The sequence below is a fragment of the Penicillium manginii genome, assembly GCF_028828005.1.
Source record: "Penicillium manginii strain IBT 31320 chromosome Unknown utg000010l:1.0-1143873.0:1.0-1144522.0, whole genome shotgun sequence".
Classification (NCBI taxonomy): Eukaryota; Fungi; Ascomycota; class Eurotiomycetes; order Eurotiales; family Aspergillaceae; genus Penicillium; species Penicillium manginii.
In genome coordinates, this window is record NW_026643111.1 from 123,076 (window position 1) to 144,228 (window position 21,153).

The 21,153-nt window shown below is 49.7% G+C and overlaps 10 protein-coding genes across 10 annotated transcripts; 4 read left to right on the top strand and 6 right to left on the bottom strand.

The window, feature by feature from the left end:
• Positions 1-1,591: 1,591 nt before the first annotated feature.
• On the bottom strand, positions 1,592-3,647 carry N7533_012957 (nucleobase cation symporter-1 family protein; the record flags this gene model as incomplete). The annotated part of the gene is made up of 7 exons (XM_057109607.1): positions 1,592-1,861; positions 1,937-2,226; positions 2,334-3,005; positions 3,072-3,077; positions 3,201-3,233; positions 3,289-3,447; positions 3,509-3,647. 7 exons carry the CDS (start codon positions 3,645-3,647, stop codon positions 1,592-1,594), a joined length of 1,569 nt encoding a protein of 522 aa, XP_056953192.1.
• Positions 3,648-4,393: 746 nt separating this feature from the next.
• N7533_012958 (hydantoinase/oxoprolinase family protein) lies at positions 4,394-7,734 on the top strand (the record flags this gene model as incomplete). The annotated part of the gene is made up of 7 exons (XM_057109608.1): positions 4,394-4,717; positions 4,801-4,873; positions 4,931-6,301; positions 6,349-6,786; positions 6,838-6,914; positions 6,965-7,168; positions 7,228-7,734. 7 exons carry the CDS (start codon positions 4,394-4,396, stop codon positions 7,732-7,734), a joined length of 2,994 nt encoding a protein of 997 aa, XP_056953193.1.
• A 234-nt stretch (positions 7,735-7,968) lies between these two features.
• Positions 7,969-10,051, bottom strand: N7533_012959 (putative very-long-chain acyl-CoA synthetase family protein (CefD1); the record flags this gene model as incomplete). The annotated part of the gene is made up of 4 exons (XM_057109609.1): positions 7,969-8,386; positions 8,448-9,789; positions 9,851-9,979; positions 10,042-10,051. The coding sequence occupies 4 exons, from the start codon at positions 10,049-10,051 to the stop codon at positions 7,969-7,971; spliced, it is 1,899 nt and encodes a 632-aa protein (XP_056953194.1).
• Positions 10,052-10,571: 520 nt separating this feature from the next.
• On the bottom strand, positions 10,572-11,920 carry N7533_012960 (NAD(P)/FAD-dependent oxidoreductase; the record flags this gene model as incomplete). The annotated part of the gene is made up of 2 exons (XM_057109610.1): positions 10,572-11,059; positions 11,125-11,920. The coding sequence occupies 2 exons, from the start codon at positions 11,918-11,920 to the stop codon at positions 10,572-10,574; spliced, it is 1,284 nt and encodes a 427-aa protein (XP_056953195.1).
• Positions 11,921-12,386: 466 nt separating this feature from the next.
• Positions 12,387-13,596, bottom strand: N7533_012961 (uncharacterized protein; the record flags this gene model as incomplete). The annotated part of the gene is made up of 4 exons (XM_057109611.1): positions 12,387-12,652; positions 12,683-13,204; positions 13,255-13,439; positions 13,565-13,596. The coding sequence occupies 4 exons, from the start codon at positions 13,594-13,596 to the stop codon at positions 12,387-12,389; spliced, it is 1,005 nt and encodes a 334-aa protein (XP_056953196.1).
• A 23-nt stretch (positions 13,597-13,619) lies between these two features.
• On the bottom strand, positions 13,620-13,864 carry N7533_012962 (uncharacterized protein; the record flags this gene model as incomplete). Its single annotated transcript, XM_057109612.1, has 2 exons — positions 13,620-13,821; positions 13,857-13,864. 2 exons carry the CDS (start codon positions 13,862-13,864, stop codon positions 13,620-13,622), a joined length of 210 nt encoding a protein of 69 aa, XP_056953197.1.
• Positions 13,865-13,866: 2 nt separating this feature from the next.
• N7533_012963 (uncharacterized protein) lies at positions 13,867-14,241 on the bottom strand (the record flags this gene model as incomplete). Its single annotated transcript, XM_057109613.1, has 2 exons — positions 13,867-14,001; positions 14,038-14,241. The coding sequence occupies 2 exons, from the start codon at positions 14,239-14,241 to the stop codon at positions 13,867-13,869; spliced, it is 339 nt and encodes a 112-aa protein (XP_056953198.1).
• A 911-nt stretch (positions 14,242-15,152) lies between these two features.
• Positions 15,153-16,120, top strand: N7533_012964 (uncharacterized protein; the record flags this gene model as incomplete). Its single annotated transcript, XM_057109614.1, has 2 exons — positions 15,153-15,965; positions 16,016-16,120. The coding sequence occupies 2 exons, from the start codon at positions 15,153-15,155 to the stop codon at positions 16,118-16,120; spliced, it is 918 nt and encodes a 305-aa protein (XP_056953199.1).
• Positions 16,121-17,210: 1,090 nt separating this feature from the next.
• N7533_012965 (uncharacterized protein) lies at positions 17,211-18,158 on the top strand (the record flags this gene model as incomplete). Its single annotated transcript, XM_057109615.1, has 1 exon — positions 17,211-18,158. One exon carries the CDS (start codon positions 17,211-17,213, stop codon positions 18,156-18,158), a length of 948 nt encoding a protein of 315 aa, XP_056953200.1.
• A 977-nt stretch (positions 18,159-19,135) lies between these two features.
• Positions 19,136-20,384, top strand: N7533_012966 (biotin synthase; the record flags this gene model as incomplete). The annotated part of the gene is made up of 2 exons (XM_057109616.1): positions 19,136-19,342; positions 19,422-20,384. The coding sequence occupies 2 exons, from the start codon at positions 19,136-19,138 to the stop codon at positions 20,382-20,384; spliced, it is 1,170 nt and encodes a 389-aa protein (XP_056953201.1).
• Between the last annotated feature and the right edge of the window lie 769 nt (positions 20,385-21,153).

A 21,153-nucleotide genomic window follows, 5' to 3' on the forward strand; every position in this document is an offset into this window, starting at 1 on the left:
TCGATCCACGGAGTACGCCTTAGCCAGATTCATTTCCCGTCCGGTGCTGCAGGGGTAAGCTTGTGCCACCAACCTTGAGCGCGAGAGCCACAGCCGCAGCCGGGTCTCTTCTCTTCGTGACCATCCAATTACATTTAGCCGAGACCGTTCCAGCTAAGCTTGTCCAAGCAACAGGTCTTGTCCTTTGACTCTTACGCCATCCCCGTGGTTGGTGGAACATGAGCGGGGGTGACTTACTATCCCCTTTGCGGGATGTGACCAACGCCTCATGAGGCCGGGGGGTAACGTCCTCCGAGCGCCACGGTCGTGTGCCGAAAAGCCAAACAGAGTCTTACCGAATGCTGCTAGTCACTACCAGACTATTTCGATGCAGTTCAAGCAGGATGAGTCCAGCAGTCGTCGTGGTATATCTCAGGGGCTGTTGCTGGCACTGGCAGTACTCTCAGATCGCACATCTTATCTCACCTCACCTCCAAAATCCCCATCCCTTGCGGGTCCGGGGGAAAACCCCAGACCCCGGAATCGACCCAGAGAGGATCAGGCCGTCGGACCACTAAAAGTAGTCTAGTAACCCTGAGACTGTTCGGTGGGGCCGACCACACCTTGCGTTTGGGCGTTGGGGGCCGAGCCCTCATTTTCCTTCGGCGAGCCGACTCTTTCAGTGGCAACGCTTACATTTCTCCGTGGTCTCGGCCTCTTTACGCGCACTCTGTATCTCCATTGAGTCGGCTGTAAAGCCCTCTTCGGGCATATCGAAGGATTTCCTAACGTTCCTTGCTGGATGCATCGCTATTGTGGCAGTCAACCAAACCCACAGCTTCGCCGTATCCGGTGGGTCTAACTGGATGCGGTCTAGATGACAGTCGGCCGTGCAACCTGGCATGTGATTGGGTTAAAGTTTCCCTGCCCAAAATTGGAGATATCATACGCCGGACGGAGGAAGGACTACAGAGCACACAACTCCCATGTAGGAGTCTGAACCTTTGTTTCTTCTGGTCTTTCGGCTAATATTCATATGATAACAGGGATATCTGATGGGAGTTAGCCGCTAAACCGTTGCGACGGTTAGTCACTCAGTACTATAGATCAATATCGCTTATTCCTCTCCCTCCGGGATAAGCCCGACAGCACGGCACCTTTTAACTTACCTTGATTCTCGGATTTGATTTCCCGTATGTCAAAAACTAGATTAGCGCGCGTCTGCATCCCATCGATCTCGGGCTCGGGTATAACATGCTTTACTATCAATCCCTTCGACTGCACCCCATAATCAACCTTGGAATTATAAGAGCCGCCATGCATCTGGCGTGGAATTCCCGAACGGCCCTTTAAAATTAACTCACCACGCTGCCAAACGCCCCAAAACAAGCACGCGCGATCATCGCCGATATTAGCATGGTCACGGTGCAAATTTCATTCGTACAATCACCAGCAAAGCATCCCCATGATATGAAATCCAGTACACACGCCTGTCTGCCAGTGTACCTACTCGTTGGTACTAGTATGAATAGATTTGAAAATCTTCGATTTGATTGGATACGAAAATTCTAGCCTCACCATGCGACACCCGTTTCAAAACGACCTTCCAAAATCAAGCTTTCTGATCACTCTCCGTCTCCACCCCATCCCAGCGTTCCCGAAACTCCCGCATCAAAACCGCAGCAGGTGGCGCTGTCGCCACAAAGTCTCGAACAGCAGCGGCGGGGAAGAGCCAGTGCAACGTGCAGTATACAGCGGCACTAATGACGAGACCGGATAAAAAGCAAATATAGTACAAATGCGTCAGACCAGTAGGGACAGAGACTCCGGGATTCACGTATGCGACGAAGCCAGGTAGCGAGGGGACTGTGCCACACGTCCACTATAGAAACAACGGTTAGATTGAATCCTTTCTTTCCAGGCAGGATCGGAATGCGGAGTGCTAGGTAGTACTTACTGCGACGGCGGCACGCCAGTCCAGACCACATGTATACCAGTAGATACTGGAAGAGTCCCCGACAAATAAATCATCGACTTTGATTTTCCGCTTATTGATGACGAAATAGGACGAGATCATGAGTCCGGCCATCGGTCCTAGAAATACTGAGTAGCTACTCAATACCGCTAGAAAGGTTGTTGCCGTGTTCACGAGTTTCCACGGGTTGCACGCGATGGAAAGAAGCGCGGTCAGATATGCGCCTCGGCGAATGTTGATATACTGCGGGAAAGTAGCCGCCATATCGAATCCTAGTTCACAAATCAGTAATTTTCAATACGCGAGCATTAGTATAGCCTAGTAGATGAATTCAAAGAGTCTTGACGTGGATGGAATCGAGAAGAAGTGAAAGAAATACCTCCAGCCAAAGAATTCCCGGGCACATTAACGCCAATCTGCGAAATCACCAAAGCAGCACCACCAAAGAAAGCCGCAGCCCTCGATCTCGATCCACCATTCTCAATAACCGCACTAAGCAGCGTAGGTAAATTCCACATCGCACCGCCGTACCGCTCCTGCGTCGCGGCCGTGACCAGAATCCCAATAACAGAGCAGATAATCGCGTAAAAGGGGAAACTAATCAACTGTCCCCAAACCGCATCCTTCGGTCTGCGAGCAAATCGCGCATAATCGTTTTGATTGAGAATGCCCGCGGCAATTGAGCCGATTGTGCTGATTATTCCGAATGCGATGATCCACCCGGATGCTTGTTCAGTACCCGGCTGCGTTGAGCCTGAGATTGTCGAGCCAAAGCCGCCACTGCCCATCGTTGCAAGGGACCAGATTAGAAGGACTAGTTCGAAGATTAGGATTGTGGCTGAGGAGCCGTAGAAAAGAGGTTTAAGTTTGTGAGGTCGGATGTAGATGAATGGTAATGAGATGAGCATGAATATTACGTAGCCGAGGAAATTGGCGGTGGTGGTACCTGTAGAGGCGGAGAGGTGGTTTGGAATACGAGACTCGAGATCAGGCCATATTGCTTGGAGGCAGACGTAGACACACTCGCCACCTATCCAGGCTTGAAAGCCGTCTATATGCCACAGTCAAAGACGGTTATTTGAAATATTTCGAGGCCTTGGTGGCGAGGGCTACTTACACCAAACTAACAATCATGATCAGCATTTCCAGAGTCAAATGAATGTATCATTGTTCCATGAATATTCTGGGATCTCACCGATAGAAAGCAGAATTCGATTCAAAATTACGAATGTACTCCCGTACATACCCCAGACATAGCGATTTACAACAGGGAACCCCACTGATAACATGAATTAGTGGAAATTATGGTAAGAATGGACATGCAGGGCGCTCACAATGATAATAGGCTCCGGGCAGGGAATTTAACACGACGAGCGCGGTTGCTATCAGCTGTCCAATAACAATCGAGATGATAGCTTGCCACCATGTTAATCCTAAGGCGATGAGAGAGCTTCCAGTCATATATGATGAGATGTTCGAGTTGACAAGTACCCCTGACGGTGTGGGTTGTTAGCCAGGAAATTGGCAGTCAGCCCACAAGATTTCAGTACCCACAGAAGTTGTGAAAGGTCCAAAAGCCCCAGGTTCGGCGTTCTGCCTCGATGGGCTTGATGTCGTTGTTAATCCATCTATTAGGTACTGGGCCCCCTTCATCCTTGATCTTGAGACTTCGCAGAAAGCCCTTGATTGACATAGTTTTGACGGGAGAGAATATGAGGGCGAGAGTGAGAAAACCGCGACACTAAAAATGTCGAGAAGCATCAGCATCCCCGTCTGAATAAGGGAAGATAATACGATGTAGTAATACACCCCGACCCCTCACTCTTGACCGACCACGAAAGTGTCGCAGAGCAGCGATCGGCCAACTAGCAGGCCCGGGGTAAAAAATGCCGATCAATAATAATACCTTATCTTCTATGTTACATACTGCATCCTGCATTCCTCGCTACGGTCTTCAGTTCCCCGCTCGATAGTTAGCATTGCGATTGGTTGGCGATCAACTTCTCCTCACCTCCGCGATAACGAAGAACGAAACTAGACCAAAAAAGATGTCTGAGTAAACTACTACGATAGAAGTAAAAGAACTCATCCTGAAAAAGAAAGTACACCCAGAGTGAAAATTATACTACATTATATTGCTAGAATTAATTCAGATGGACTCATTACTGGAGCAATTCTTACGAGGCCATAGTATCGGCGCTCTTGGACAATATAACACGCCGAGCGGGGTCATGTTTGTTTATAACCTTGGAAACCTTCCGTTTGGAGTCAAAAGTTCCTGGATTCTACAAAACCCCGAGTTTATTTCCAAGTTGCAAAGGTTGAGCGTTGCCCTTTCATGGCTCCTGCGTTGACCACTAACTGACAACCCTGAGCTGCTTACTCCCCGAACCTCGGAGTATTTTGGTATTCCATTTCTTTCCAGCCCAACCTCGCGCCATGGCCCAAGCTGGCTCCGGTCCGTTTCGCATCGGCATCGACGTCGGCGGAACAAACACCGACGCAGCCATCGTCGACATCGCTGCCACCGCCACAGTGTCGCGCGGGGTATGCGCCTCGAGCAAGACGCCAACAACAACCGACGTGACGTCGGGAATTTACACCGCGATTGAGAACGTCCTGTCCAAGTCGAACGTCGATCGCAAAGATGTTCTCAGCGTTGCTATTGGGACGACCCATTTCGTTAATGCTGTTGTTGAGGCTGATGCGCGACGCTTGAGCAAGGTTGCTGTCGTCCGGCTCTGTGGACCTTTCACAAGACAGGTAAGTAAAATATGATACGGCCAAACTGTGTGATATGCTGGTCTGCTCATCAGGCTAATATATGCCCTCGGGTCATATTCTAGATACCGCCCTTTTCAGATTTCCCACCGATTCTAAAGACAATGATGTGCGGCCCAATCTTCTATCTAGATGGAGGTGAGCAGAGCTCTCAAAAAGCGAGGCCTTTCTAAGAAACTAACCTCTGGCAAATAGGGCTTGAGATCGATGGCCGTCAAATAGCACCGTTGAACGCCGATCAAGTCCAGAACGCAGTCAAGTCCATTCAAGATGCAGGGGTCACCAAGGTCGCCATTGTGGGCGTTTTCTCCCCGCTTGATCACGACGGTCTACATGAAGAAAAGGTCAAACGCCTGATGCTAGAATTAGACCCCAAAATGTCGGTAGTTTGCTCGCACACGATCGGCGGCGTGGGCCTTCTCGAGCGCGAAAATGCGACCATACTCAATGCTTCGATTCTAAGTCTCGCCCAACGCACTGTCCATGCATTCTGCGATGCAATGATAAAACTTCGTCTGGATTGTCCCCTTTTTCTCACGCAGAATGATGGAACCCTTACAGATGCTGCCACGGCTGCAGAGCTACCGATCAAGACCTTTGCTTCGGGTCCGACGAACAGTATGACAGGGGCCGCGTTCCTTGCGTCACTTGACCGTGAAAACACGCTTGCGAAATCAGATACTCAGGTCCTTGTTGTTGATGTTGGAGGTACGACGAGCGATGTTTGTGCATTGCTTCCGTCCGGTTTCCCTCGACAGGCGCCCAACTTTGTGGAGGTTGGTGGTGTGAGGACCGCTTTCTCTATGCCAGAGGTTCTGTCTGCTGGATTGGGAGGTGGAAGTATTGTTACCTACGATGCTGATTCGGATCATGTCTCTGTCGGACCTGCATCTGTCGGTCACTATCTAACCACCAAGGCGATTATTTTCGGAGGGGACGTGCTGACCGCGACTGATATTGTCGTAGCGTCCGGGAAAGCGGAAATCGGAGATGTGAGCAAAGCCAAGACGATACCTAAAAAAATAGTTGAAGGAGCTCGGAATCAGATAAAGAGGATCCTCGAACGTGTTGTAGAGGATATGAAGGTTTCAGACCTACCGGTCAGCCTTCTACTTGTTGGTGGAGGATCCATTGTCCAAATGGATGATCTGAAAGGCGTCTCGGAATGCATTATACCGCCACATCATGACTCGGCGAATGCTGTTGGTGCAGCCATCGCGAAAGTTGCTGGTGAAATTGATTTTATTGAGATTCTCGCCGACCAGGATGAAAATGCTATTCTCGAAAAGGCGAAACGCCAAGCGATCGATGCAGCAGTCTCTCGTGGCGCGGAGAGAGACAGCGTCAGGATCGTGGCGATTGATAAAATCCCTTTGCAATACGTCACTAACAAAGCGACTCGGTTGATTGTCAAAGCTGTCGGGACTTTGGCAATCCCGGATCGTAACAACACCAGCGGTGTCAGTGATACGAATCCCAGCGAATTGACCAGCTTTGCTCGTGGGGATAGCAAGGATGAGACTGAGAAACAATTTCATCAAACGCCCCCGGTCAAGAACTTGCACCGTTGGTCAAACACTCCTCTTTCATCGATATCGGTGCGTACAAGCCAGACGTGCGTGGCGGTGTGTGGTACATCTCGCCAGTGGATCTTGAATTTATCGCGACGGGAACCGGAGTGCTGGGCACTGGCGGCGGTGGATCTTCATATCTCCAGTATCTGGAATGTTTAGAAAGTCTAAGAAAGGCTGGTGCTTCGGGGAAGATGAGAGTGGTCTCGCCGGAATCCCTGAAAGACTCAGATGTTTGCGTGCTTGGGTCTTGGTACGGAGCTCCTAGTGTCTCAGGGGAACGGTTGGCTGCGGGCATGGAGATAACGACTGCTATTGATTATTCAGTCAAAATGTCAGGACACTCACATTTCGAAGCTATCGTCGCAGATGAGATTGGGGGAGGCAATGGGCTGTCTACATTCCCATCCAGTGTTCATTACGACATCCCCGTTGTCGATGGCGATCTAATGGGTCGCGCATATCCGACCCTCGAGCATGGTATGACACCTCTGGTTGATATGGTTTCCCTTCGATTTTAACCTACCCAAGGCACCCCGTACGTGTACGGAGAATCGATAACCCCTTGCGTCATTGCGGACGGGAAGGGGAATGCGTCAGTTGTACTGGTGAGATTACACAATTTCAGGGTGGCGAGAATTTATTGACAGCCGAATAGAATGCGGAATCAAATGCGCGTGTTGAAACTATGCTGCGTACACAATGCGTGGATCTCGGCTTGATGGCTGCAGTATCATGTGCGCCTCTGAGCGGGAGAGCCATCAAGCAATACGCGATCCCGAATACAGTTTCACAGGCCTGGTATATTGGCCGCGCAGTGCACCAAGCGCAAAAGTCAAAGGAAAATCTCATCGATGCTATTGTATGAAAGATTAGTTTGATTCTCGAGAAAATGCAACTTGGAGCTAACTATATTCTCAGTTTGAAACAACCCCAGGCCGACTTCTATATAGCGGTAAGATTATCGATGTTAAGCGAGACGTCAGTCGGGGTTACACCATGGGTCAATGCACCATTGCGCCACTCAACAGTGACGAAGAAGATGAGTATATCTCAGGGTCTCAGAGCTCGAAGATCGATACCATGGATCAAAGTCGCTACCTGATTATTCCGTTTCAGAATGAATTTCTCTACGCCGCGTACGCCAGCCCAGACAAGCCGAATGACAAGTCTCAACACGAGGTAATCTGTACTGTTCCCGACCTTATTTCAATACTTGGACAGGATGGAGAAGCAATTGGCTCGCCGGAACTTCGATACGGACTGCGCGTCAATGTTATTGGCATGCCCGCGCACCCTTTGTGGAGTGGTACTGAGCGTGGTCTCAAAGTTGGCGGACCAGCAGGCTTTGGCTTGGATATGGAATGGACTAGCCTGGGGCCATACCAAACACCAAAGAGTGTGCTGGATGAGTTTGATACCGCATGATTTGATTCAGCTATCAAGCCAAGCCTGTATCAAACCTACCAAGTATGAAATTCAGGTAGGTCATTGGAACGGATCCTGATTCCAAATCATCCATAGGATGTCGCAGATGCAGCAGTCACCCTAGAGGGTATTTCTCATATACCATATGTATTTACAGAGCATTATCACTGAAATGGTCTCATTTCATACTATGTACTCTCTAGCCAAATTTATAACAAAGTCTCAAATGGCCTCTCAAAGTCTTGCCTGGCCATTACTTATCCTGTCCCACTCTTCCTTTCCAAAGGGCGAATACTCATTTTCTCCGGGAGCGAGCCATAAAAAGTTATCATCCCCACCATCAGCCACCTTCGTGCCCCTAAGCGACGGGTCTGCACCCTCATCGCGCAGCGGAACCTTGTTCTGCTTGTGGTTATGGATGTGTGTTGAGTTCTCCACAACGCGCAGGAAGACTGGAACAGCATATCGAGGCAACTTCGATTGGGCAAAACGCGCGAGTGCAGCAAAGTCGAACGTCTGTCTAGCCTCGGGCGTGATTTGTAGTGCGGCGCAACCGGCTCGACCTTCATGGTTGGGAAGTTTCACACCGTAGACGTTTGCCTCCGCAACGCCGGGGAACTTGCCGATGACCTCGGAGACTTCGGCGGTTGCACTATGAAGAGACCAGAAATTAGCTTGCGATGAAATGTAGCAGATACTGCTTGACAACTTACACATTTTCGCTCTTCCAGCGGAAAGTATCTCCAAGACGGTCGAGGAAGTACCAGCGACCATCACTTTGTCTGCGAAGTGCATCACCGGAGCGGTAGTACAGATCACCTTTCTTGAAGAGATCACGTAGGAACTTTTTCTCAGTTGCACTCTCGTTCCGCCAATATCCCTGGAAGGCTTCTTGGTTTGGAATGTTAACCACTATCTCTCCTCCTTCCTCGTAGGATGCGCGAACGGCAAATCCGGTCTTAGAGTCTCGTAGAACGTCGCCAGTCTCGGGGTCAATCGCAACGGGCACAAATACATTATGCAAAAGCCCGCGCATTATCAGGCCGTGGTGGCCAACACTCCCGGCGGTAAAGGGACCGCGATTATAATTGAAGAGGCCAAAGATACCCTCTGTGCTGTTGAAAAACTCGCCCACCTCGAGGACGCCAAATCGCTCACGGAATTGCTCCCAGACATCCGGGCGCAATCCATTGCCGTACATGCAACGAACCTTATGGACTTTGTCCTGGGGCGACGGAGGAGGTGCGAGCAGATACCGAGCCGTCTCGCCAACGTAAACGAAAACCGTCGATTCCGACTCTCGCACATCCTTCCAAAAGTTGCGAACGCTGAATTTGGGGCCTAGTGCGATACTAACACCATCTACTAGGCAGGTGATTAAACTGATGGCAGCTGTTCCGTGATATAATGGCATGCAGCTGTACCACCGATCGCCTTGGGGTCCCACTGTATCATTCATCGATCCACGGCGAATGAATAGCGTGGTGTACAACCGGGACATGGTGTAAGCACATCCCTTGGGCATACCGGTTGTGCCGGATGTGTAGAGTAGAATACCTGGGAACTCCCCATCTACTTTGAGCGCAAGGTCCTTTGGCGGGAATGTCGTCGGGTACGAGCGGATTCGTGCTTTCAAAGCCTCATCCAATGTCTCGAGCTGCATTCCCAGTTCCCCGGTGAGCGTGCTTTGAACCTCGTCCACGCGCGAGCGACAGGTCGGATCTTCATCAACAAGCGTGAACTTCGCCCCGCTGATTCTGAGGCAATGGACTAATGCATCGCCGGTGAGATTGTAGTTAATAGCGGCCGGGGCACAGCCAATGCTCCACAGGGCAACCCAGGCAATGATAAACTCAGGGCGGTTCTGGAGATAAAATCCCACCAGGTCGCCTTTTTTCACACCTTGAGATAGAAAGTAATGCGCATACTGGCAAGCCTGTTCCCGTACATCTTGGTAGGTGTATGATATCTCCCGGGTCCAGAGACAAGTCATGTTGGGATATTTCTTTGCAGTTTCGAGTAGTACAAACCACGGATTCCCCTTGCCTCGACTAACTTTTTGGCCGTTAGCACCCTTGGAAAGGTCTGACTCAAGCCAGTTCATGTGAAGACCTACCTGCGCTTGCATATTCACGTTCGCCCTGCCGGAGGGTGAGCACGGCCTTGACATCTTTCTTGATGTGAAATTTGGCATCGAGGTACGCTGCGACCGTTGTTCCTCCGAGGAGAGCCGCGGCAGCAGTCCCTGAATTTGAAGTCAGAAAATGGGTATTTTTGCACTTCTGCTTCTTCGCAACATTCACTTACCCAGGTCCATTGTGAAGCTGGATTGTTCTAGTTCGGCTTGCCTGTTCTGGTGATGGATGTCTTATGACGACAGATTGAGAATAACACGGTGCAACGGTTGGCGGGATAGAAGGCAAGGTCAACTCCGAGTCTCAGTGGAAGGTGGAAAGGCTCCATGGAAAAGACAGCAGACACCAGGGTTGTCTAGGAAATCAATGCGGAGAAGGGTATATTGCCGCGAGCCGAGACGACTGGGAATGAATCCTCGGCACCGTGGCATCCCCTCCGCACAGATGGCGAATTTGGCCAAATCAGCGAATCCGGAGCACTTGTTTCTTGAATCGGAACTGAAATTATCCACTCTGAGTCCCACTAGAGCTCCATTTCGCAAGGGATGCGGGGAATGCTCCACGCTAGGATATGAGTGATCTGTGCTAATTATGACTTGGACCAGCCGAGGCAAATTTGCCATCCCCGCATAATTGGGCCACTGTGCAATCGCATAACTCTCTGGGGCTCCGATGGTCTTTCCCCACTTGGTGGCTCCGGTTTCAGTGGATTTCACCAAGTTCTCTGCCCGGTCTTAACTTGGAATGCACCCCGCCTTGGCTTTTTGTTCCCTCAGACTTCCATGCCCACGCCGCATCACGATCGGCCCCGTTGCTGATCCCTGCGAGAACATTTGCGACGTATTTACCAATGGTTGGAAGAAATTTCCAGCAGTGAAATGAACCACCCGCGGCTAGGTACAGGTTGGACAAAAGGGGGTGTGGGTGGGGCGTTATCAAGGGGTGTTGGTCTGGTGTGATCGCATCCCAGCAGAGGCGGTAGTAATCGATTTGGCGGCTATTTGAGAGTATCTGGGGTAGACGAGCTTGGATAGCATTGATGCATTCATCGCGCAAACCCTTCGGGGCATCTGTCTGGTTTTCTGTTGGGACAGAAATAGTGTGATGGGTAGGTGTGTGGATTGTATTGCGAAAGGAGGTCGAGCTGGTAAATTTCAAAATGCCAGAGCTAGTAGGAGGAATAGTTTCTCCTGTTTTCGCGGTCAGCGTGATTGAGAAAGCCAGTGGTTAGTCATTACAGTGTTCGAAAGCCTACCTTGTCCCCCATAGACGTAGACCGGCAACCGGTCGTACTGAAGTCGTTCCTCCTCGGAGAGTTGTACGTGTGCGACACAAACGCCCGCTGCTGTCATCTGAACCTCAACACGATCCTCATTGGCAATCCTAAGTACATCCTCAGTAGATGTCATCAGGGCGCTCGTCCAAGCTCCAGTGCAAAGAAGGACCTTCTCTGCAGTAAGCTTGTCACCAGCCTTAGTCTCAACGCCTTGTACCCCAGTCTCTTCCACAATGAGTCGCTCTGCTTCGCCGACAACGTATCTCACGCCCATCGCCTCGATTTCGCGAGCCAAGAGCTCCAATGCGCGACCGGCATCCGCCCATCCAGCGAGGGGATTCCAATAAAACGATCCGAATGGACTCAGATCCGCGTCTTTCAACACACCACCCCAATTCTGACGAACATCGTGCTCGCTCAGTTCCTGCATCGGATCAATCCCGATAGCTTGGAAATTCTTCCGAATCCGCTGTCCAAGATCACTCCCCCTCTCGTCGCACATAATCCATCCCGTTTGATGATAAACACCTCCATCTTTGAAGATCGGGTTATTCTGCCATGCCTCGATTGCCTCCAGTCCGAGTTCGGTATATAATCGATTCGAGTAGTCCGCTCTCACAATCTTGTTGAGATCTGTGGATGCAGCGCTTTGCGACGGTGGGGTTGCACGATCGAGCACGATGATCCTCGAAGGGTCGGATGTGCGCTGGGCTAGGTGATAGGCCGTGCTGAGGCCGAAGATACCTGCACCGACAATGATGATTTCAGCGTCCATGCCAATCGAGCAAGGTTCTGGGGACTGGAAAAAAATTTCACTCGGTCGCATTCAAGTCGAAGATGGGAAGTTCAAGTTGGCGAGAGATCCCCGCTCGGCTCGCGTGACGAAAGCAAGTCTTCTGCAGGTCTGATGCAATATACCCAGTAGTTATCACTCAGGCGGGTTTCATACTTTTACAACTTCACTGTAGCACAGCTGGAGTAAAAATACTAATTCAAATGGGTGGAAAATTAGCGATAATCGTACCAGATTTGATTCTTGGAATAGATTTTGGTGTAGTAGACAGCAACGCCTCCAGGGGATTCATTAGGATAAAAGACAAGTATTTCATATATGAAACAAGTGCCATCAAGCTATGTAATAGGATGATACTATCAACCTTGGTGACTTACAAGATTGAATTTCAAGTATAATGCCGCCCCTTTTTGATCTGGCCAACTGGCACATCATTTGTCAAGAGTCGCTAGCGCAATGCGACATCTCCTAAATATAGCTTCTCATCCTTTCGACATATAGCCCAGTCATCGGAAGACCATGTCGAGGACCCAGTAACTCCTGTTATTCTGTTGTTTAGAAAGACAGCAGATACCGACCCCAGCACGTCTGGGGCGAACGTCATGATACGCAGAATTACACCTATTGCTGCGAAAAGGAAGATTCCTAATGATGCAGCAATAAGTACGCCGAGCCAAGCCCGGTTACACTTGACAACATATTGCTGCGTAGTGACTGTAACATCCAAACCGACCTAGCTCCCACTAGGCAGATAACTCGACTCCAAGCCATTGAACGAACCAGTAAATGCCGTGGATTCAATACCAAGATAAAGAACCAAATTGAGTATCTGGTCTAGACATGTTTCAAAAACAGAGCGACCAATTAAATGGACTGTCATTGCCTGATAACCGCCTACGGCAGTAAGTGGGTTAATTAGATAGGATATGATGGGTTCCTGACCACCATTCATTTTAGTAGTAGGGAATAGCTCGTTGATGACAGTCCGAACTGCCGAGGTATCGTCTTGGCTGAAACCGCTTTGACGGCCTAAGTCAAGAACAGTCCAGTAACTATCTACCGGAGGGGTGGGCGAGCGGCGGACAGAGGACAGGGTACAAATGCTGCTAGCTGAATTGGAGGAAGAGCCCCCGGTGCAGGTTACTTTGACATCCACAAATGTTGTAGTGAGATCGCATGTAGCCCGAGTGAAGAGATGTCTATCGATCTCGTCGCCCTTTCTCGCAAAGATCCAGTCAGCGGACTCCCATTTTAACGTGCGGGCACCTCGAGTCTAATTATTCACGTTCGCAGTAAAGCTAAGTCAGGGCACTGACATAGTAATCTGGTATTGATAGCCTCCTTTTGCGACTTGCTAGCTGCAATCTTTGATATATCTGGTAGGGGTGCCCTGGTAGTTGTGAAACTGCTTAAGTTCTGATGCGCGAGAGAGAATTCGTAGCAGGAGAGAGACAGGTAAGAGCCTGGCAGTGTAAAGGGTTCATTGCCAGAGATAGCTATACTGGAGATCGGGAGCCAATGAGAGAAGTATAGGTTGAATCACTGTTTGGAGGTATATCCATCCAGCTAGAGCCGCTGTCTGAGATATCGCTAATCACAGGAAAGCGAATGTTGCCCTAAATGTACTGGTTGCGGTGCTTGAGCAGCCTAGATGACATTATAGATGCAATGACAGGATTCACTATGAGCGTCTGAGCCATATCCCGCCATCAATAGTGCCGTATTGATATTCAGTGAATGTATCCACAGTAGTCAGGTCAATTGGGGTGTTTGGGAAGTGAGGCACGAGCGAGATAACCCGGAGCGGTATGGCTTCCCAATGGAGAGAGACACCATAATACGAGAGTGAACGCAGCGAGAATGTTGAGAGCTCGGAGCCGAATCTGGCTCAGAAAGACACTCGAAACTATCTGGCTACCGAGGCATTGTTAAATAAGCCCGAGAGTAGCTCCTTGGCTAGTCTGGACGCGCCAGGCCGCGATGCTTTTTATCCTGCTTCCACCTGGGCAGCGATGGCAGCAAACAAGACAGGAAAGATGGTAGGTTTTTACAGCACAATTTTGCTGTTAGTGAAGACTCAGTAGTATGCTAGAAGACACAAAGAATGGTGAATCCAAATTATTGACATATTGAGACACTGCGAAAGGTTTGGCTTTTCTTGACCCTGGACCTGCGGGATCCCCGTCGGCTCGAAAAACCAAGATGCTAAAAACAGCGAAGAGGAGCGTGATTACGGCAATAATCAAATCAAAAGCCAGGCGTGAAAATCTCTCAAGCCAAGAAAGATTTAAAGGCTGGGGCATTTTGTGCAGCGGTTGGTCTATTCTGTTCTACTAATGCACACTGGAATCCAAGGCTTAGACACCTGCAGTTTATATTTCCATGACGCCCCGCTTAAACATATTGGCCGGAAGCCACTTGAGAGTATGGCAGCGGTCGTATCGTAGTTCAAATGCGTTGGTAAGATTTTTTTGTATAGCCAAACGGAAACCACCTAGGTAGTCTAGGTAGTACATATTGTGAATGATTGAATGTGGAAATACAACAGTTTAGTACTAGTAGTACCTAGGTACAGCATGGAGGTGGAATTCGATTCTGCCACCGCAAAATATAACTATATTCTAGAGGTTCTTCCCCCAGCCGGGATTCGAAGACCATTGGAACTTTGAAACTTGAATTTGAAGTGTCCCGATTTCTTTTTTCTCTAGTGGAATTTCTACTTCTTCTGTTTATTTATTTATTTATTTATCTATATCCTTTTTTTTTCTCAAAAAAAAAGGAACCACACCAAGTGAAGTCTTTTGCACAGTTTTCTTATTTTGAGCCAGTAGCAGTATAAGGAAATGATCGACGCGTGAACAGTTTGAAGGCGCGAACACGTCACGGTCGGCTCTCCCCCATCTGCTCCTTGAAAACAACAAGATGTATGTTTTATTCCTTCCGCTCGCCTTGATATTTCTCTCTGCCAAGAATGTCTCGGCGTGTAACCGACCCTATTCCGCCTGGATGGCAGACAGCGTCATTTCACGCGGTCAAGCTGTTGTTCAACAGGGGTCAATCCCGTCGGCCTCCACTTATCTCCAAGTGGGATTCTTCCAGTCAGCCATCATCCGTTTAATCGACTACTACCACACGCCTGGATCAGCCTGCGCACAAAGCGACTGGGAAAGTTACCTGCAAACTAGTACAGATAGCATCAAGCCATATCTTCTCAATGCTACGAGAGATACTAGCTACCCCCTCGACCGGCTGTCCACGGGCAAAGGGCTCCTACATCAATATGAGCAATTCCACACTTCTACCGCTTCAGATGCTCTTCACTCCTTGCGAGATTCCATCAACCTTCAACCCGAAAATGCGCTCGGGGGGGTACTGGTATTTCGAATATCCCAACTGGAGCTATCTTGATGGAATGTACTCTCTGATCCCGTTCCTCTTATCCTATACCGCTCGCTTCGATGCCAAGAATGAATCCGTTTCCGACGATATTATCCACCAACTTGATCTTCTTTGGACTCACTGCTACCAGAACGAGTCCGGTCTGCTTGTCCACGGCTACGACGCGTCAAAGACTGCCTCGTGGGCGAATCCAATTACCGGGGCTAGTCCAATTGTTTGGGACCGCTCTTTAGGATGGTATCTACTGGCCCTCGTGGATAGCTTGGAACTTTCATCGTCATTCCCGCGTCGCCTATATGACTATCTTCAGCGGAGATTAATTCAACTAGCCGAGTCCGTAGTCTCGGCCGCTGACTCGGAGACAGGATGTTGGTGGCAAGTCATGACTCTTCCCAGCAAGCAGGGGAATTACATCGAATCTAGCGGGTCGGCAATGTTTACGACCGCTTTATTCAGAGCGGCTCGACTGGGCTATCTGCCTGAAAATCTTACTTCCGAAGCAAGGAACGCAGCAGAAAAATGCTATAGCCATCTCCTTAACACCTTTGTGGTCAAGAATGAGAATGGGACCCTAGGTTATAATGGAACCGTCTCTGTTTGTAGCTTGAATTCTTCGGCTTCTTATGAGGTGAGGTCCTACCATTTTCCATTTGTTTCATTTGCTAACTGCGTAACTAGTATTACGTCTCGCAACCTCTTCTTTACAACAGTATTCATGGGACGGCAGCCTTTGTGCAAGCGAGTCTAGAGCAGGAGATGCTGAATGACGCTGAAAACTCTTAGTCGAGATAACTACATCATAAGCTTGATACAGCTTAATCCAAACCCAATTCTCGCCGATGAACCAGCCAAATATCTCTCCTGCTCATTTATGAATCTCTCAGACTCTATATGTCTTAGTGTCTCGAACCTCTTGCTGATAACTACATTTGCTGTCTGAAAACCGGGCACACTCAAGCCTAAATCAGAACATCCCCTTCTCTCTAAATTTGATCCAGTTCGTGCCTGGCAGCAGCATTATCTCCGAGCTTTGAACCCATTTGACGTCATGCATGAAACAAATGCGGGGCGTTCAATGCACCCGATTATCGGCTACCACGAGCTAGGGAAACACCCTGGTCACTCAAAAGTACGCATTTGACATAGCCCCCAAGATCTGAAATTAGAACAGCCGTTTTCATCTAGCCAACAAATATCGTCCAGTTTTGGTGTGAAAATGGAAAAAGAGAATGTAGATTCACATCGTGAGAAAACACATCCATTTCTGGATTGATGAGATTGGCATTCACATGTCTCCCCGAGCACCGACCGCTATGTTCCAACTTCAAATCCGTAGAGGGTTCGGGCCGCTCGCTCGTCCTGACTAAATCGCCCGTGCACAAAACATCGGTTCTCTCAAAGATCAGGCATCTCTCATCAGCCACATTCTCGACAAGGATTCGATTCCTTCGCCAGCTCAGCCCACCACACTTTCATCCACATGGCGCCCATTTTGCACCATCCCCCTCTTCTGTTTCCTTGCTGCCTGTGGCTAATGCTGCACCATCACTCTTAGACTGTGCGCTTAAGATGTAGTGTGGCTGATCTCAACCTGAGTAGGTTAACATCTGGACAGGGGGGTTCCCCTAAATATGGGCGCTCTAAATAAGGCACATTGCGAGGCTGAGCCTCGTCCTCAACAACACATTCGCACATAAATGTGGCGACGGTTGGCCTGGAAATGAGAGATCCAGTTTATTCTGGCAATTCATTCGGCCTTCAATCGTTGCCACAGCATCCGCGCTGCTTACAGTCAGATCAGATTGGCTGCTTGATACAGAATACAACTTTCTACTACAAATACTATTTTTATCGCCATCTTTCATTCGCCGCCATGTCGATGCCGACCGATCTTTCTCTTGGAGAAATTCTCCACATTTCGCTCGGCGAAAACGTAAAGTGCTTCGGGCTTACCAAAATCTCTGGAGATACCAAGCCATGCAATCACCCGCTTGGCAAGGGGAGGTTGACCGAAGCACGTATCATTCTTGGACAGACTCTGGGTCACATTGAGCGGGCCGGGCAAACGATCGACCAAAATCTTATCAATCTATCCAATCTACTTGTTCATTCATTGACCCACGGCTTACCAGGCGAGACTCGTCGAGAAAGCTTGAGATCTGGATGGCAGGAAATCATACAGGACTTCCGACGAGCGCAGAATCATTTAGAGCCTGAGATTGAAATTTCGTCTCAGTCTGAGGATGATGAACTGGACGACACGGCGGAGGATGAAGATCTGCAAGAAGGGCCCGGCCCCGTTTTGGCCATTGAGAGCGACACCGCAACCTCAATTGTAGCTACCCGGTCAACAAACACCGAGCTCGACACTACGCCTGATTCTACCCCTTTGCCGGACCTGCCTGCTCAAGTTACAGAAAGTCAAGTGCAGATCAGCCAACACCGTACATCCAATGTTTTGCGTCCCGTCCCTGAGTCATTTGGCGATCGTACATCTCTCACTCCGGCCTGCGTTTCCGTTACTCGCAGATCCACTTCTTCCAATGACGTATCGGTATCTCCTGAATATGTCTGGTTTCTCCTCCTACAATTTTGCTTTGGGTTCCGGGCGCTGATGCTCCTGAAATTCAATACTGTTTGTTCTATTGACGGCTTTGGTCGCTTCTGGAAGATGTCTTTTGCGGACTTGCAATTCCCTTTCCGGACGAGGTTCTTTTCAAATAACTTGACCCAAGCACTGGTTTTTATGATTCCATTCTGCTATGGTCTGTATGGCCTGCTTCAAGTTTTGTTGAGAAGCTATGTGTTGATGGTTTTGTGATTGAGATAATCTGTGACCGGCGGCCCGGGTGGGTAACCAGGCGGAAAATCGGATCGCTGGCCGATCACCGCCCAATGTTGATACTATGAATGCGTGTTTATGTATTTAGCGTTACGAATAATGACGGTTCCCTTTGATTTGACAGAATTTTCCTAAATTGGCAATAAATTGTATGCAACCAGTCACCACTATGGCAGTGACATTGGCACTGGGCTTCCTTTCCCCGCCGAAACATTCCGTATGAGCGCTCGGTGAACTCTCGGAATCTGCATCCTGGGCTGTAAGGCAGTGATCAGCACGGGCCATAAGCAATATGATGGGGGCATGCTCACCCTCACCATTCTGATTCTCGCCCCTCCACTTCAAATATGGAGGTCGTTATTGGTTGTTCACGGGAGGGGTGGAACCCTAAGGAACGGTGACGCAACGAAGAGGGGGAAGTTCAACAGAACCGCCAGTGCCGCAAGCGTTTACGGTGTGACTCGACGAATTACAACACCAATTGCTGACATTGCAATATTGCATCTGATAAACATAGGAAGGGAAGCATAGACCAATTCTCGGTTACAGTCGGACCAATTTTGTGAATCTCCGAGGGAAAGTTTTGGGTTTAAGATTACGGAGTATTGAGAACAGTAAGGGGAAAGGGGGGGAGAGAAGATCCCAACAGAGTATCGTCATGGCCAACTAACTCAACAGCTGAGAAACTCCTAAATCGGCCGTTCTAAAAGCCAGGAGATAACCGGGTAACTTGGGAGAAATTGAGTTTCTTAACGGAGTGTTACTTAAGTGATTTACTTAACTTTCAGGGCTGCTGCAGTTAAAGTTGGCCCCGAGCCCAGCGGAACCAATAATCGCAGGTGCTTTCCCCACAGAGTCATCCGTGACTGCTTCACTTGACATTTCCCCATCGCTTTCTCCTCTTCTCTTCTTCTCGTCTTTCCTTTCCCTTTCTCCCCTCCTCCTTCCCCCACAAAATGTCTGTCCCCATCACCCGGTCTCTCCCTCGGTCCCTCGTACGGTCGTACGGGACTGTTCAAGGTCCTGCAAGCACTGCAATCCCCAACAGAATCCCCAATGCCTTGGCCGAGGCTGTCACAGCTAGTGCCCCGCGCACTAGTTGGACCCGAGAGGAGGTCTCTCAGATCTATAACACCCCTTTGAGCCAACTGACATACGCCTCGGTAAGTCATCCTTAATAGAAAGAAACCATCAAAAATTCGATCGGTATCAGAACAAGAATGCCGGCTAATACCTCTCCAGGCAGCCGTCCACCGCCGCTTCCATGACCCATCCGCCATCCAGATGTGCACTTTAATGAACATCAAGACCGGAGGTTGCAGTGAAGATTGCTCTTACTGCGCCCAGTCATCCCGACACGACACTGGATTAAAAGCAACCAAGATGAGCCCCGTCGACGACGTTCTTGAGAAGGCCCGCATCGCCAAATCCAACGGCAGCACACGTTTCTGCATGGGTGCCGCCTGGCGCGACATGCGCGGCCGCAAGACAAGCCTGAAGAACGTCAAGGCCATGGTCTCCGGCATCCGCGACATGAACATGGAAGTCTGCGTGACTCTCGGCATGATCGACCAGGACCAGGCAAAGGAGCTCAAGGACGCCGGTCTGACAGCATACAACCACAACCTCGATACCTCGCGTGAATTCTACCCCAACGTGATCACCACCCGATCGTACGACGAGCGTCTGCGCACCCTCGACCACGTCCGTGATGCCGGAATCAACGTCTGCTCCGGTGGTATTTTGGGCCTGGGTGAGTCGGACGTTGATCGTGTCGGTCTGCTTTACACCATGTCTTCGCTACCCAAGCACCCCGAGTCCTTCCCTGTTAACGCCCTGGTACCTATTCCCGGAACTCCCCTCGGGGACCGGAAAATGATTCCCTTCGATCGGATCTTGCGGACTGTTGCGACCGCGCGTGTTGTGATGCCGGGAACTATTGTCCGATTGGCGGCCGGTCGCATTGCACTTACTGAGGAGCAGCAGGTCGCTTGTTTCCAGGCCGGTGCGAACGCTGTTTTTACCGGCGAGAAGATGCTGACGACTGAGTGTAATGGATGGGGCGAGGACCGTGCTATGTTTGACAAGTGGGGATACTACCCCATGAAGAGCTTCGAGAAGCCTGAGCCTAAGCAGGCGCCCTCCGTGACGCCTACTCCTCTTGATGAGGCGGAGACTGTTGCGCCGGTCGCAGCTAGCTCTTAGAACTGCTATAAAGTTATAAGTCGGGCGTCAAAAAGCCTGCAAAATGAATTGTTGAAATAAGTTTCGTTCGAGCATCCAGCTACCCGGACTCAGTATGCTTGAAATGACGAGTACATGAGAGTAGATAGTTCAGTGTACATCATTGTAGAACTTCCAGATGTTTACTACCTATACAAGAATATTTAGTATAGGTACCTAGGTAGTCAGTAAAAGTAGCTTCTCAGTCCCAGCAACTCTAGGACTTCAACCATGGATCTATGCCATAGGATCTAGACTCAGGGAAGACCCATGAAGCCGATCCACTCTAGCTAGACCAGACCAGACCAGATTGAAGCCCTCGGAAAAGACGATCCCCGGAAAGGCTTCCCCAGTTTAGTCGTTTTCCTGGGAATACCCCCGGAAAGTTGTCAGGGAATTCCGATTTTTTCCTTAGTCGTGGAGATACTCTACCCGAAACCGGCGAATTAAGGAAGTGTCCGCGAGATCTCATGCACGAGAACAAGTACAAGCGCGAGCAGTAACAAATTTGCAGCCAGAGCGGCACAGGGTTGTGTTAAAGATCAGGAGTCCGAAGAGATTTAAGAGCGAGCATATAGCCATATAGCCATCTCTCCATATCCACCCAAACCCCAGTCTCTTCCTCTCTCACTCCCACACGGTCGCAGAGGTTTCCGATTCGGGTTTGGGCTATCGACGCCCTGTTCACTAATTGCGGGTCGATTCTCGACCAGAGACGCCAATTATATTGCCCCGATTTAAGCGAGCCATC